We start from the raw sequence: 17,391 nt of genomic DNA, 5'->3' as shown, positions 1-17,391 counted from the left end.
CTGCCATATTGCAGTATGGGTCCTATGAATCACAAGACAGGTTTATACCTGGAAGAGCTTTTGATGAAGGGTCCCTCATTGATCCGCTTTGGAGAATAGTAACCATAACGTTAAACCACGTATAGCTGTATCTTTTGTTACAAGAACTGTGAAAAATGAATCGGTCAATATTTTCTTATCATAAATTTTTTCTGTCTACAAAGTTTCCTGATTTAAAGAGACATCATTTTTTTCCCATCCCGGAAAGATACACATAAAAAGAAAAAAAAATAAGGTTCAATATGTTGGGCAGTTCTGATCTAGGTTTAGTGAATTCACTAGTTTGTTATCTTGGACAAGTCACCTGACCTTTCTGAATCTTGATTTTCTCACTTTAAAAGGTTTTAGTTAAAATGGGTGATTACTGAAAACCCCTTCAAGTAGGTCCGTTGCCTACTCATTAGGAGTAACACTGCTGAGCACAAGTTTTGCCACATGAGTTTCAGTGATACTCAAGGAATCTTACGCACCATCTACTTCTGAAGTAAACTCATTGGAAATACAAACATGGGCCATGTGAACTTTTCCTCTCTGATCTAACCAACATATTAAGAAATGTTTCTTTCATAGCAGTATTACTTAGGGTCCTCTTATACAAGCAGAGATTTGTACTTTCTAGGTTATATTAGGAATAGTTGAAACATTGTTAGATCAATTACAGTGACCTTTTTAAAGGGAATATACAAAGATACATTCTCTGAAAAATTATGAAAGTAATTTACAAAGTAGATCATTTTAGAAAACAGAAATATTTATGTGTTGTGACAACTATTATGCCTCACTTATGGGAAGGAAATTTGAAGCCAATCAACAATAGTCTGTTATAATTGCTGTGCCATAGAATAAACTAAAAATGCATTTCTTTAGAATTGCCCTTGTCCCATGGACATGGATAGTGGTGTGGGGATTGACTATGGAAGTGGGGGAGGTCAGGAGGGAGGGGGGCAAAGGGGGAAAAATGGAACATCTGTAATAGAATAATGATTACAAAAAAAAAAAAAAAGAAGAATTGTCATTGCCCAACTTCAAGATTGTGAGAACTGACCTTCCCTTGGGGAAAAGTTTATACTTCAAACCTTGTGTCTTTCACTGTAACTCACACTGTCATCCCAGAATGTTGCTCCATACTTCACGTGTGCACGAGACCCAGCGTCCAGAGTGACCATTGGCACGTGGTCTGCCCGGAAAACTGACAGAAGTTATACAAATCTAAAACGACTGTTACCATGGACAGTTACAATGGAGTCCTAATCATTTGTCGCTGCTACGAGCACCACTCGCTGTCGCGTTTCCCAGGCCCCTGCTGCGCTGACACTTCCTCTGCTCTCTGCGTTTTCTGCAGCGGACTGTTGCGGGCAGGAACATGTTTTTGCATATGCATCAGTTTGGCTCTAGTGTGGATGTTTGTTCACACTGGACTCCTACTGATATGTACTGATTTAAAGTCTAAAAAGGAAACTTAATTTTATACAGCTTTTAAGTAGTCTCCAGAGGGTGGTGGATCCTAAAAGCTAATATTTTTCAGACGTAATCAGCAGGATAGGCTGTGTATTACCATTAGTTCTATTAGTGGCAACTGTAACAAAAGGAAACAGTAAACATGAATGTTCTTAGCAGCTTCATACTTTATAAGAAATATTAATATAAAATAACACAAATTAGGGTTACAGTTTAATGTTATTCTACATGTTTATTCATAATGATTGTTTCATATTTAAAGAGCACCAAAATACTAGTTTTGTCAGGCAAGGACAATAATAGTTTAATAGTAATTTATTTTAAACAGCTACTGATAATACAACCAATCAACACATTAGGTGGTGCCAAAGTTGGCATCTTGCTAAGTAATCTCTAGACATCGCACAGAGAGTACATTTTTCAAAGATAAGTCAACAAGAGCAATCAGAGCAGAAAATTAGAATTTGGTATCTTAGAATTAAAATACAGCTAAACTAAAGTTTTAATTGGGGTGATCTAAAAGGGCACTTGATGTAATGATCTCTTTCATTTGTTACTAATTGTTTGTTCCTGATCAAGAAAAAACAGATACAGGAATGTTGCTGAATTGAGTGAGGATGGCAGTTTCCTTAGCAGCTATATTTTATTGTTAAACAGAAAAGAGTAGGGAGGGGCAAACTGTCGTGCAGAAATCCTTCATCTTGTTTCATGTGACAATAATTAATCCAGGGAATTCAGGGTCAGGTATAACAAACATGAAATAATTCATATGTGCTTGAAAAGAGACTAGAAATGGCTTCTGTCAGTGCTACTCCATTGGTAGGCTGAACTCAGGGAACATCGCTTTTCTGACAACAAGTCAAGGTGGCTTTGCAGTTTCTGGTTCACGCTGCTTACATCGTCTCCTGCGAAGGGTTTGCATCATAGGGTAGATGGAAAAATGGTACCAACTTCCATTCCATGTATAATTTCAACTGAAAATGTCAGTCTCTGATGTTCACAGACCAAAGCAAAATATCTTCTATGCCCAGATAGCTTTTTATGTTCCTGAGTTGCTAACAATAGAAATTTTAGGGTTTTGTTTTGTTTTATTTTACTAATGATTTTACTGATAACTTATTTTACTGAACTCATTTCTTATTTATTTGACATGTTTATCTGCTGCCCTCATTTAGCTTTAAATTCAGATGCTCTGATTAGAAACAAGTGAAACTAAATGCCCAAAATATTTGTCATCCGAAAATATTTTCATCATTTAGAAATTTTGTGTGTTAATTATAGTACTTGTCCTAGTGAGTACAACAAAGTGAATGCACAAGAATGAAAAAAATTGATAAGTGGGCTCTTCTCTTTTAAAATGCTTTAATGTAATGAATGAAATGTGCTTTGTACCAAAATATTACAATTCTGAATACCTTCTTTGTACAGGGGCTCCTGAAAGTTGCCATAGATAATGCCAGAGCTCAAGAAAAACAGGTCCAACTGGAAAAAACAGAGCTGAAGATGGATTTTTTAAGGGAGCGGGAACTAAGGGAAACCCTTGAGAAGCAGTTGGCTATGGAACAAAAAAATAGAGGTATTCTCAAACTTCCAAATAAGTTTAACACTTTGTGTAAAATATTTAAAATAACAACACTATGCTTGGTGATTTACTATGAGACAATACTTTTTGTTTTCACTTGTAGCTAAAGTTCAAAGCAGGATTTCAATCCCAGGCTCACTGTATTTCTCAATGTCCAGTGTACATGGTTTCTTTTTGGTTCTAACCTCAAGATATTAAAAATACATCCATTATATCATTAATCATATAATTTTTGTTGTCTATGAGTTGTAAAAACCATAATTTTAACATAGACAGCCACAAAGAAAACTTTTATATTTATTCACAATTGCCCTTTGAAAAACTTGAGTTAAACTTATAAAGCTAAAATAAAATATAAAATACTGATTATTCAAGTGAAGCAATTTGGTAAGAAATATCTTATGAAATGAAATATCTTATCAAATGAAACTGAAGAGTAATGAACATCTGAACAAACGACCAAAGGTGAGTGTTTTATAGATAATCCTTCTGAAAGACTCATTTTCATCCAATAAGGTCAAATACACATTAGTGTGGAACCCGATATCAATTTTTATTGGGTAAAAATAATGATATTATCAATCAATTAATCAATCTATTATTACTTCTTTTAACACACTTTACAGTATATGTATACATAATTTTGAAGGTCACATTTCTTTATATGTTTATTTCATATATGAGATTAAGGACTATTTTGTTTACAACCAATTTCTCCTTTGCTTCAACTATAAATTTCTCCTAGTATCCTAAAAAGAGTGCTTCTTTTCTCTCATTTAATGTGTCCTTAATAAATAATGCACATACTCTCCTTTTATAAGTTTAACATGGACATCTAAAAATCATTGTTTCTGTTTTGCTTTTAAAACTGGCAAGACTTGTAGGTTTTGACATTAGTTACTATGAAGCAACAACTAGTAGGTTTCTGGGATTAGGTTGATTTGGTAAATTGTCACCCCAATAGTAAAGTTCTTCTGTAGAGTTGTGTAGTACAGCTCTAAATAATGTGACTTCAATAGATTTAGGTGCTAATATAATCAAAACAAGATCAACATTGACAATGGGGTGTGTTCCAAGTACATAGTAAAATCTGGTCAGAGTTCATTATATGGAACCATATTCGTAAGATAGCCATGTCTTGATGTTGTTTGCACCTGGAAAAGTCTTTTTTTTTTTTTTACAAGACTTAAAAGTAGGCCCTTGAATTCCTAAAGTAAGCTTTTGGTTATTTGAGTGACCTTCAGACTTGATTGGTTTAAGCATGTTGTAGGATTTATACTCTTTTTTATCCTTTTAACCACTAGAGGGCAAAATGTTTCACAGATCACACCATGAACCTCCCACTTAATTATGAATGATAAGTTAAAGGTAATAAGTGTCAATAATGATCTATTATGAATGTATCTATTGAAGCAATGCACTGGCCTGAAGAGAGAACATAGCAGTCGCATTTGGTTCAATCACTTGGGAAGAAAATGGTGAGCAATCAGTGACAAGGCAATGGGTATTGAGTTTCTAGTGTCCTGGGAGTGTGTAATCCAAATTAGTAATTCAAGAATTAGTGCAACTGCACAACAATAACAAATATGTACTTAAAGAAATAATTACTGTTTCTTTTCAAGGAGACTTATAAACAACCATCTTTAGAAAGGGAAATAGGAGATGAGTGATTTTGTTAAGATGAGCATATGATTTTCACACTATTAAAAGAATTGGACTAGTTAATTGAAACCAGTTTTGTTTTTCCTATAAGACTGCAGCCAATGCACAATTTCTGTTAATCTATGGTACCTGCAACAATAAACTCAGTAAGGTAATGGTCTGCCATCTTAACAATATTCCCCCTGGCTGGTGTAGCTCAGTGGATTGAGCACAGGCTGTGAACCAAAGCATCGTAGGTTCGATTGCCAGTCAGGGCACATGCCTGGGTTGCAGGCCATGGCCCCCAGCAACTGCACATTGATGTTTCTCTCTCTCTCTCTCTCTCTTTCTCCCTCCCTTCCCTCTCTAAAAAATTAAATAAATAAAATCTTAAAAAACAATATTAATTATATATGTAAATGGGATTTGTGAGCATTTGAAATTGAAACTAAATTTTTTCATGAACCATATTACCTTATTTTATATATGGACTAAATACTGAGTTAAAAAATATTTTTCTTCTTCAACCTGTAGTAAGATATTAGATAGTACACTTGTAATGATTGCTCCTTATTACTAACTCTACCAGAAGGATTTTCTCATACTGATTCTGTCACATTTAATTTCACAATGTTTATCTGCCATCAAAAAAATTACTTCAAAGAAAAAAATAAGTATGCTTCCTGTATGCTGATTGCTTACTTTAAATATCTGTTGTAAAAGTTAAAGCATTTATCATTCTGAAAATACAGTCACCATACTTTTTATGAAGAACATTTATTATTTATTGTTATGTGTTATAGACGAATATAGAAATTGTTCAGTAGGAAAAAAATGTTGCCATAATCAACTTTTGTGTCATAATCTACTTTCTTATACCATTGCACATTATCGTTAGCAGTAGCATCTTACTTTTAGTGGTGAGATTTTATACTCCACCAACTTCCTGAAAAATAAAAGTATAACTTTCTTAAGATGTTATAGTGCATATAAATTTGCTGAGGACATCATTAATACTTATTATAGCTTCATCCCAAAAGATGCTTATGCATCTTAAAGTAATTAAGAACATTTAGCTCCTCATATACAATAACATTATTGCATTTTCTAAAATTCCAAGAAAGAATTATTAAAAATGCAGTTCATGTAATAATATTTGTAAAACATTTGCAGGGGAAATACTTATAAGGGAAATATTTATAAGAATATTTCCCCATTTTCTACTTAAAATTGGTGCTTTCTGGATAGAAGGCATACTTGTAAAGGTTAGCACTGTTCCAGAATACTCAGCGCTGTTCTGATTCAAGGACAGAGACTAAGCCATAACATTCCTTTAATTAGGCTTCCTTTATCAGTGAATTCAAATATTTACTAAAATTAGTTTCCCATTAAATTTGTCTCTACATTTGACAATTAAATCCCTTCTTATAATGCAATATATTTCAAGGCTAAGTAAAAGTTGGCCTTCTTGGACATTTTACCTGGATTCATTTTAGGTGAAGGTGGGGTTTTATTGAACTTCTTTGCATAGGTAAATTCAATCCAGTGGGTGGTGGGGTGAAAAGAATATTGTAAAAAAGCTAGATCATTTATAAGTTTGAACATTGCAAAAATTTAAGAAAAATTATGTCCACTCTCTTTTCTAGCCATAGTTCAAAAGAGGCTAAAGAAGGAGAAGAAGGCAAAGAGAAAATTGCAGGAAGCACTTGAATTTGAGACAAAACGGCGTGAGCAAGCAGAACAAACACTAAAACAGGCAGCTTCAACAGACAGTCTCAGGGTCTTAAATGGTAAGGGGCTGCATCTTTACATGCAGCTAACTGTCTTTTGTCTTGAATACTCAAAAGGCAATTTAGACATGTGTATCTGGTTTTATATATTCCTATGTTCTGTCGTTTGTTAAACCGTGCTTGCAGCTGAAAGCCTGGTGCAAAGAATAGTCCCAAGTGTTGGGGGGAATGAATTATTTTATAGGTGCTTCCACTCTTTTGTTACTTAACTCCAGTATCTGGAACCTGACATTGCTTCTCTGTTTAAGCAAATCTGTCTCTCCTGAAACATGAGAAAAGAGGAACCTGAGAACTTCTCAACCCTCATTCCATTTTATGAACCAATTGGTGTTATTTATCTATTCAAATCTTTTGATAATTCTTATGGTTATCGTCTTTGTTTACCCTTGAAAAGATGACAAAGATTTATATAATTTTAATGCAGCACCAGAGTAACAGGTTGCTCTTTTAATAAAGGACAATAGGAATCCAATGAAATGTGTGTCACTCTTACCTTCCTGTGCTTTTAGATTCTCTGACCCCAGAGATAGAAGCTGACCGCGCTGGCGGCAGAACAGATGCTGAAAGGACAATACAAGGTAGGAATTTGCAAAAGGCTATAAATCTAGATCTTGCTATATGAGTTTTTCCTCAGCTTTAGCCTGCTATTCAAGCATGTAGCCTACCATCTGGGCCACATCAAAACAAGTTCAAACAAGGTCAAGTTCATCTTGCTTGTTTATATGAGTGAATTCATTTTGTGCTGATAGATTTTCTTTAAATTAACAGGTCATTTCTGTTTATACAATGCAATTAAAAAGGAATAATTAATTTTAAACAATGTATGATTTAATCTTGGACACAGTATTGAATGCTTAAAGCCCAATCTAATGCAGGAAGGATTTATAAGTTCTATTCTGTATTAATAAAATCATGAGCTAATCAAATAGAGAATTCTTAATATTTAAAAATTCTTTCTACTCATTTTGTGACAGTTATTGCCAGACCCATGCAAAATCGACTGTTTGAATGTTATAAATAAGATAGTTTAGTCCTACGTGGATTTTCCAAATGCCCTGTATGCTATTATATGCATTTTAATAACACAAATCTGCTGAACAAAATCATATATAGAATACTAAAGGGAACTGTGTTACACACTCAGAGGAGCTAAATATATATATTGCCAAGACCACACTACAAGAGGACAAAATTTGAAGGTAGCATTTATGGTCTAACATCTATTCTCGACAGTAAACTCCATCTAATTTCATGAATACAGAACAGTAAAAAGAGCATTTGTTTTTTACTTCAAATGAAGAGGATTCTTCAAATGAGTCCTAAAATGATTAACTGCTATAATCGTCCCAATTGCTTTTATTTTGCATTTTAAGCTCAGTCATTTGGGGGATTTTTGTTTGACATTAATTGTGTTACTTAACCAGCTCCAAATGTGCCATTCTCGGTTTTGTGTAAAGAAAATATATTTTTGTAAGGTATCATATATGCAATAAGTAAATATCAGAAACTTGAAACATTCCTAAAGAATGTTTTTTGCCTATGTTTATTTTACCTGAAACCATCATAATTATTTTTTTAAAATCCTAAAACTTGAACCATATGTTATTATGATATCCCCTTGGATATACAAGATTAATGCAATTGTAGATGTAGAAAAGACTTCATTTTTTAAAACTTATGGATTTCAGCAAAATTATATATATATATATATGTGTGTGTACATATAATAATAAAGTCAAAAGATGCCTGTTGCATTTCTTTTAAAAGCCGTATACACTTATTAACAAATTATTAACAAAGCCAGTCTTCTTGATCAGGGTGTATAATCTCAGTAAGGCCAATGTAAATACCGGCCCTGGCTACAATGAGCAGGGGTTGGTTACTCACACACTGATTTAGCTAAGGTCCAAAGGGGTCTAAGAAAGGACACGAATCTCAAGGTAGATGTGACATATAAATTATCTGTTGTCCGCAGAATTTTCTTAGATTGCAACTCAATCTAAGAAAAACTATGGGCACTGTATTCTTGCACATAAATGGGAGATTTGTCATTAATATTAAGAAATGTTCAGGCAATGATGAATTATTTTTGCATGAGTTTGCTATCAGAAATGTTTTGGTCATCAAAAAGGCTATGACTGTTATTATTTGAATCTTTAAAGTTCACATATATTCAAATATGTACTTTAATATGGATTAAATCCTGCTGTATGAGGTTGAAATATTGAGAATTCTCTTTCTATTGTGATTTGCTTACTCTGACAAAAACTTTTCATCGTAAATTGCCTTCTTTTTATCATTCAGAGTGCTGTCAGTTGGATAACATAAAAAACCTACCCAAATAACTTTATAATTAAGGAAACAAAACATCTGAACAACAAGTATGCATAGTAACTTTCAGCCAAATATAAATGAGTGTGAGGTTATTTATTGCTTTGTTTCAATTGTATAATGAAGTCAGTCATTCATTCATTTACTCATTCTGCTGGTCAATTAAAATGATGTGTTCCTGAAGTTTGAGGTACATAATCAGTAATGTTCTCCTGTTTGCATATTTACACTTGGATTTAATAATTTTTTAAATTGTTTAATGCACATTTGAATTTCCAATGTAATTTAAAGTACTGCACATGAATCTATATTTCTATGTGTTAGTTGCTAACAAGTTATTTCACCAACAGTTGAACTACCCAAGACTTTTAAAATACGACAAAAAAAAGATTGCCTTTTGCTACTCTAACCCCACTGAGTAAGCTCATTTAGCCCTTTGAAGTTTTTTTTTAAACCTTAGAAACTAAATTCTCATATTTGGAGGGAATGAAGAGAGCAAAATTAACTGTGAACAAAAGAAATCCAAAGAAAAAGACTGTACTTAAATTCTGAGTGTAAGCACAAGAACAGGAAAGGCGATGAAGACAGACCCAGAACTCACTACTAATTTGTGACACGGCCAACACCAGGCATCTGGGGAGCCGTAGCACCTGCTGCTTCCCAGTGGGGGAACGGCACAAACACAACCTCTTGCTCCCTTGGCTTTCCCTCTCTCTCAGTGTTCTCAAGCCCACACGTGATGTTGTTATTTGTACTCTTTCTTGCTCCCAATCCAACCATAACTGAAATTATTCTCTATTCCAAAATAAACTCAACTTAATTAGGACAGACAAGGAAAACCCACATTGCTTCATGCTTGCCATGTATTTATTTATTTTTAATATTTTTAGCAATAAAAATGCCATTCTTGGCCCAAGAGTCCCTTACCTGGCAGTGGGGCACTTCAATTCTGCTCAAGTGCCAAGTAATTACCTCCTGCAAGGACCTGAAGTTAGACTAAATGTTGCTGCTTTGGCATTTAGTACCATGATTTCTATAAAACTATAAAGGTGTGGGAGAGGAAATAAGAAAGCAGTTTATAAAGTATTCCTGAGCAAAGAGGCCCTAAATAACTTAGTTATCTTGATAAGTAAGGTACAATATATCATCCCATACTACCCAGAAATAAATCCTTCATTCCTGATATTTCTAATAACCAACTCAAAATTTATGAGTGTGGAGGAGATATTATGAATGTTGAATAAACATCCAAAAATTAAAACACAACGACTTGTACTAGGAGCTGAACCTGATGGTGCTTATCTCTCTTGTGCCTTGACTCTTATAGATTTGCTTATGTTATGATTTGTGTTGGAGTTTGAAAAATGTATTTTAAAGCTATTTATAAGATCTTTTAAATACATATAGTAGACATAGTATACATAAATATTCATTCAGCAAATTTTTGGACTAGGCAGTAAATGTCCTCCGAAACCCCCTCCGTATGTGTGGGTAACACACACGCAGACTATGTGCAGCCAAGCCTGTTGCGTGATGGCTTCCTTTAGCCAAGTCCTAGTCTCTTCATTCTCTCTCCCTAAGCAACAGCATCCACCTAAATGGCTTAACTTACATATTTTGACAACTCTAAAAATACCTTCTCATCCCACTGAGACATCTGTTAAGAGCTCCAGATAATATTCAACTTTTATTTGGCTGTCTCACAGGGACATCAAGGTCAGTGCAAAAACAGAAAGATCCTCCACCTCGGCCTTGCAAACCTGTCTGCCTTCAGGATTCTCGCTCTGTGGTACCCTCATCTGCCTGATCCAGTACCCCCTAATATATAATGAGGAGAGTCAGCTTGACCTTTCCCTTCCACACCTTTACACCCAATCACAACTCTTCCCCTTCGTTCTCTGTGCTTTTATTACACTGGGATTTTTTGATTTCCTGAAACCCTCACATCTTTCTCCTCCTACCAAGGATGTTTCCTGCTCTCCCCTGACTTTACTTACCCATCCTTTAAGTCTCATCTTAGGAGTTACTGCTATAAGGGATGCTTCCTAGTCTCCACACCGACTCTGGCAGCACCTTCCTGACCCTGGGATCTAGTTAAGCCTCTTAGAGGTTCTTACCACACCTGTCATTTCTCCACAACAACACGCTGTGCATTTCCAGTTCCCTGATCAAGCCTCCTTTCTCCGAGCAAGGAGTCAGCAGAGCTATGCCTGTTATTCACTGTGATACCCCTAGTGCCCCACAGAATGCTTAACACATTCCTGAAGAATTGTGTCAACCATTGATGAAATAGGATCTGTATTAGATTTTGTGGATGCCTGAGATCCTTTTGTTCTGACGAATCTCCCAGTTTAGTCAGAGAGACTAATGGGAACTAATAAAGAATAATATGGTTTTTTCTAGGATAGTCAGAATTACGAATTCAGGAAGAACTAATTTTTATTTCTGATAGCTGAATTAACAGTGTTTGTTTATTCTTCTCATGGGCATTTCTAATAATTCTTTTTGCACATTTGGCCTAAGATTTTGATTTTGTGAATAGTCACTTACACTCAATTTTTCACTTTAAATTTATATTTAATTTAACATACCATAGTCATATTTCTTAAAAAATACTTTATTATTTACATTAACCTCATGCTTCTTTTTATGTATTTCATATAATTTCAAATGATTAAATTGTCCATATATATTGTTTATGTGATTAACAAATGAACCATAACATGGGAGAATCATGAGTTAGTCCTGTTTTATCTGTGTCTGGTATAAATTTCCAAAATCTCTACAAAGTTCACTTTTGAAATAGTACCTGTTGTTTTTTCTTTCTAAGTAAAAACCTGTCCTCCCAAAACAAAAGGCAATTGTTAAAATCAATGGAAATGTGGACCACAATTCCTCTAACATCTTAGAATATCAGTAAGTTATGCTTGAAAATCTTGACTTCACTTGAAAGTACATCTCTTTTATTTACATTCAATAGCCATAGTCAAAACTGTTTGGCTTTTTTTTTTTCGACTGATCTCAGATCATAGAAAATCAAACATTGTTCCAAATTACAGACATAAAAGGCATGCCTTCCTATTAACAATCTTTTTTTATTTAAAAATATCTTCTTTCTGCTTCCTAGATATGTAAAGATACAAGTTAAATGTAAAATTATTTATCTATTCAACAAATATTTATTGAACACTGATGATATGCCAAGCACACTTATATGACATTACTGCTTTAGCATTGGAAAGAACTTTAAAGATTAATTAAATATCTTTATTTTGCAAAAGAGGAACCAAGGGTTGAGTGAGGGTGCATGAATTCTCAAAGGTTACACCATGTGTTAAAGGGCATTGAGAATAACTCATTTCAGTTGCTGTTCACATCCCCTTATGTTCTTACACATTGTTTTTAGACTAGGATTGTTAAAATACTGCTCCTCTAAAATATGCTATTATTACAGTAGCTTCCCCTTATCTTCAGGGGATACATTTTTTCAAGACTCACAGTCAGTGTCTGAAACCATGGGTAGGACCAAACCATGCTTTTACCTGTATATAACCTATACATAATACCCATATAGAGTTTAATTTATAAAGTAGGCAAAGTAAGAGATTATAACAATAGCTAACAATAAAATAGAACAATTATAACAGTGTGCTGTAATCACAGTTATGTATATGTCCTCTCTTTCCCTCTCTCTCTTTGTCTCCCTGAAAACTGGTCTGATGATCAAGGCTGCCACTGTGTGCAAAGTGGGCAGGTAGCATACACAGTGTGGATGTGCTGTACGGTGGAACGATTGCCTCCCGGGGTGGGGCTAGCAGGAAGGTGCCTGATTGCATCAGGCTACTCAGAATGATGCACAATTTAAGTATATGAATTGCTATTTCTGGAATTTCCATTTAATATTTCTGAACTGCTGTTGACTGTGAGTAACTGAAAATTTCAGAAAGCAAAACCTCCGATAAAGGATGGACCACCACATTACTTCTTTAGTAACTCACAGCTTCAAGATATTAAATGCAGGTTACATGTGGAACTTATACCTTTTCTCAAGCTTTTATTTATTGAATCAAATGTTCTAATACTCAATGGATTTCTCATTAATGCATTTTTAGACTTAGTGATATGTAGTAAGTGGAAGTACTCATTTATTAAAATAATGAGTTGGACTAGGAATTTGTATTTATTGAGCCCTTCGTGTATATTCTAATTTAAAGGTGAGATAACTAAAGCTCAGTGTGCCTCATTAACATTCACACATTTGTACTGTAAATGAATGGGGTTGCTGACGTTTGATTCGGGGTTGATGAGCCCCCAAACCTTTGTTTTTCCCTCCCTGGTTTGTTGTCTGCACTTCCGTGTCTCCCTCTTAGGATAACCACTTGCAGCCCCATTACTCGTTTCGGACAGTGAGCATATTACCTGTTAATAACTTCAAAAGTTTAAAATAGTCTACTGACAGCTACTTAGGAATGATATACAGTTGGAAAAAAATATTTCTTTTTCAGGGTTTTTTTTTTTAACCGTTTCATTAGCCATTATACGTATACAATGTTTATAGACACTTCCAGACACCCTGGGGAAAATTTTTGCTCTAACTGAAGAAAATAAGCTGTCAATAAAAGAAATTAAGATGTTAGCATATTTAGGTAAAAGATGTATCTACATTGATTAGCATGCAATGAACTCATGATAAATTTTAAATCAGACACAAATCCAGTTCTGACTTCATGTGAGACATTGGGAGAGCCTCTGCAATTCTTGCGCGGTGTGTGGTTGAACAGTTACTAAATGATATCCCAAGACTTTTACACTTACTGGTCCCCAATGGAATCTTATTTAAACATACTGCTTTTGAGATCTTTATGAAAGTAGTATAGAGATTGGATTTCTTATGGACATTCTAATCCTTAAAGAAAGACCTTTAAGTTTAACGCAGGAATGGAAGTTCTCTAGAACTCTGTAGAATCTAGCAATTAGAAACTTCTAGGAGTCAGGTCTAGATTCAGATCTTGGCTCTACTCTTTTTCTTTTCCCCCTTTAGTAATTGCTTAGACTCATGGAGTCACTATAAGGATTAAATAAAATAATTTGTGTAAAGCATTTAGCACATACTAGGCAATAGTAGGCACACAGTAAAGTTTTAGCTGTTAATATTAAATGTTATTATTTTGTTTTACCATAGTTTCTAGCAACTGGTAAACACTAAAGTTATTATTACTCTAATATAATTTATTTTTCTTTTTTCAGAAAAATTATTTTTATAATCTATTTTCTATAACATAGTAATTTACAAGAACTTTTTACTCGAACCCAATTTTACATATTTAAAAATGTTTTTATTTAGCTTAAAAGGGAGAGGTGACTTTCAATTAATTAAAACAACAAGGAGGGGAGGGTTTGCTTGAAACTGTTGTCTGGTCTGCCTGCAGAGCACACTGACTATTGCTTATTCACTTACAAATACGCAGTCACCATTGGGATCACCTCCAACTGTTTTATTTGATCTTAAAAAATAAATATTAGAATTATGTTGCTATGAACAGAACTAAACAATAATCAATTTACTCTAGTCTCTTGGCCCTGGTTTCTGGTGTTTGGCAGCATGTCAATACAGCTAATCAATTTAAGACAGCATTGATTAAGGTGAACAGAAGATGGTAGCGATGGCTGGCAGTAACTAATAAACAGGCTAACATTCCATAGTTTTCGTAGGTCACTGTTAACTACTCGTTCAACTTGACAGTTATTATTATTAACTATAAAGCCTCAGAGATACTCACGTTTTAGTATTTTGTAAACTTTTAGAAAAATGTAATCTTAATTTCAGTATAAGAATTTTTATTCTTTTAAGAAATGTATAAAACAGTAAATCTTGTCTTTGATTACAGGTAGATATGCTTAAATTCCAAATGTTGAAGGCTTCTCATAGGTGTTGGAAATGGCCTTTTATGTAATTTAAACTAATTATACATGAAATTAGACATAGTGGGCAGTTAAGTTTGAAGTTGTTCAAAACAGTCATAAAATGTAACTCATTATAATTGTTTCCTACACAAGATTATTTTCAATGTATATTTTAATAGAGCTGATTTTCTAAACTTCTGGTTCTTATGAAAAAGCATGATTGTCATTATTCTATATTTGTGTGGGTTTGTGACATACAAGGTTTTATGATATGATTTCAATTCTTTTTGCATTGCCTAAATATTAGACAAATTAAGGCAAAACAATTGGGCTTAGTTGTAATTTATTGAAATATTTTTTTCTACTAAAAGCAATATAACACATGGTCAGTACTGTGAGAGTTTAGGGGAGGTGGGGAATATCAGGAATAATGCATTAGACTTAGAAGTTTAGAGATGGGAAATGGACATTTGTACAACTACATTGTTTTTCTTTAAGTATTGAAAGAGAGAGGATATTAATGGAAATATAATAATGTTTTGTTAGCATAGATAAAATTGAAAAAATTGTATTAAATTACCAAGTTCATGAACATGTTTTTGGCTTGGCTTGAATACTGTGTAAAGACCATTATTAAAGAGTAGTTGGGAATGGGGAAAGGTATTCGCAAAGGGCCCTAAAGATTAATACTAGATCCATTTTGATTTAATATCATAATTAGTGATACAGAAGAGTGGTTAAACAGAACATATCAATGACAGACACAGAGGATCCTAATTTGGAAGGTGTAAGAGACGTCTGAGTGGACAGTATAAATAAGCAAAAGGAACTTGGATATTTTAGAAATTTCAGGATGGATAAAATGAGATTACCTTTTTAAGAAAGAAAATTTGATTTGAAGAACTGTTTCTAGTAAACACTAAAAGCTCAACAAATACCAGTGATGTGTGTCCACTTACAACCTTTCATAATACCCTACACTAATAAGGACTGGCTGCAGGACAGAGGAAAGTGCCATAGACTAGGTAAAAATTTTACTGATGATACTTTTTATTATTCTAACTGACTAGACAGTTTAGCAAGTTGGTTTTTCATTATGGTTAATACATTGATTTTTATTTTTAGGGAGTATATCATTATCTTTAGTTTTAAAAGTTTATTTAATATAGGGTTTTGCTTTAAGTCTTTTAAAACCTTTATTATTAAGGGAAATTTTGATGGCCATTTTAGCCAATTAATTTGCTGACTGAAGATCTTGAGTAGAAAATGTGTATAATATTCTCCAAAGCTGAAGAAGCCTTGATAATACAGGTTAGTGGTTCATATTCATAAAACTTGCATTCTCGTGTTCTATCCACCCTTAGACAGTAAAACTACCCTGGCCATCTGAAAGAATCTTTAGTAAATGTAGAGAATGGCTTCTTTAAGATGGAGTGCAAATACAATTTTTAAAATATATTTTGAGAAATGCTGTTTATACTGTGAATTATAAAAGTGATAAAATATTTGTTACATAAGAAGAACCATCATTTTTATATCTATTTGCTAAATTACAGGATTTGTATGAAATAAATAGAAATTGGTACATAAACACATGGTGTGGTAAGTATGTTATCAATTTTGGTAGTATGTGTATGTTTAGACATTCATGATATATAACATCATTTGCTTTAAATTTTCCTTTAGAAAAAAAATAAAACATCATCATTTGGACTATAAATGTAAAATGCTTATGGTGCATTATCCCACCTCTCATGATTAGGAACAGAATGCAGACATGCCACAATAATGTTTTTTATTTCTACTGTTTGAACCATATTAATGAGAACATCATTTTGGAGAACTAATTATTTCTATTTGTCTTGTGTCACACTTTCTAATTCCCCTGTATTAGCACAGCCAAAGCAAATTAATTGCTTTTCCAGCAGTTGAACCTTGTCCAAGAATGAGCTCACATTCCCTTCCAGTTTCCCTGTTTTTGGGAGTGCATTGTATCAGAAATTTCTCTTGATACTAAACATAGTCTAGAGAATATCTTTACAGATTTCTGTGCACTCACTTGATGAAATTTATAAGTTTAAGTGACCCGCCAGGAAAGATAAAGTTCTTAGCTGAAAGATTATACATCAAAACAGTTAAAGTGAAATTAAAATTAAATGAATGAATCTCACTGAAGCAAAAAAAGCAGTAATTAATGGTTCCCTTAATTGTCTTCATAAAATATTTGCATGGGTCTAATTTGCATAATTTGCATGTATTAATTAATCTTTCAAAGGAATTTTGTGCTGAGAGAAGCCAAAAAATCTCTTTGTTTTATTTAACATCTAATGAAATATTTATCTTCTTTAATGAACTTCTCATCTTCATTAAAATAAAAATTGCACAAGTTTGTATGTTTTAAATGTTTTTATAATTGAAGTGTTCAAAAAATCTCTTTAGACTTACAACAGCTGAAAAACAAACACATTATTTAGCATTTGGAATCATTTTAACAACAGCAACCTTTTTGAAAAAAAGAAAGTCTAATTTTGCTTTCGCATATGTAGTGAAGCATTTGGTAAATGAATGTAACTAGCATTACAAGTAAAATTTGCAAAGGACTGATCATTCCTTTTAATGGTGGTATTATTTTTATGGCTGAACTAG

The 17,391-nt window shown here is 33.5% G+C and overlaps 1 protein-coding gene across 1 annotated transcript in view; it reads left to right on the top strand.

The window, feature by feature from the left end:
• The window catches only part of DACH1 (dachshund family transcription factor 1), a 397,049-nt gene that overhangs the window by 358,475 nt on the left and 21,183 nt on the right, over positions 1-17,391 (top strand). The window contains exons 8-10 of the mRNA XM_045839183.1: positions 2,926-3,073; positions 6,367-6,510; positions 7,020-7,088. Coding sequence (XP_045695139.1) covers positions 2,926-3,073; positions 6,367-6,510; positions 7,020-7,088 — 361 coding nt within the window. The remainder of the gene's footprint in view (positions 1-2,925; positions 3,074-6,366; positions 6,511-7,019; positions 7,089-17,391) is intronic.

This window comes from Phyllostomus hastatus, unplaced genomic scaffold (genome assembly GCF_019186645.2).
Source record: "Phyllostomus hastatus isolate PE091 unplaced genomic scaffold, TTU_PhHast_1.1 phas_contig_29, whole genome shotgun sequence".
NCBI lineage: Eukaryota > Metazoa > Chordata > Mammalia > Chiroptera > Phyllostomidae > Phyllostomus > Phyllostomus hastatus.
Note: the sequence above shows the minus strand (reverse complement) of the source record. Positions and strands in the feature narration are given on the sequence as shown.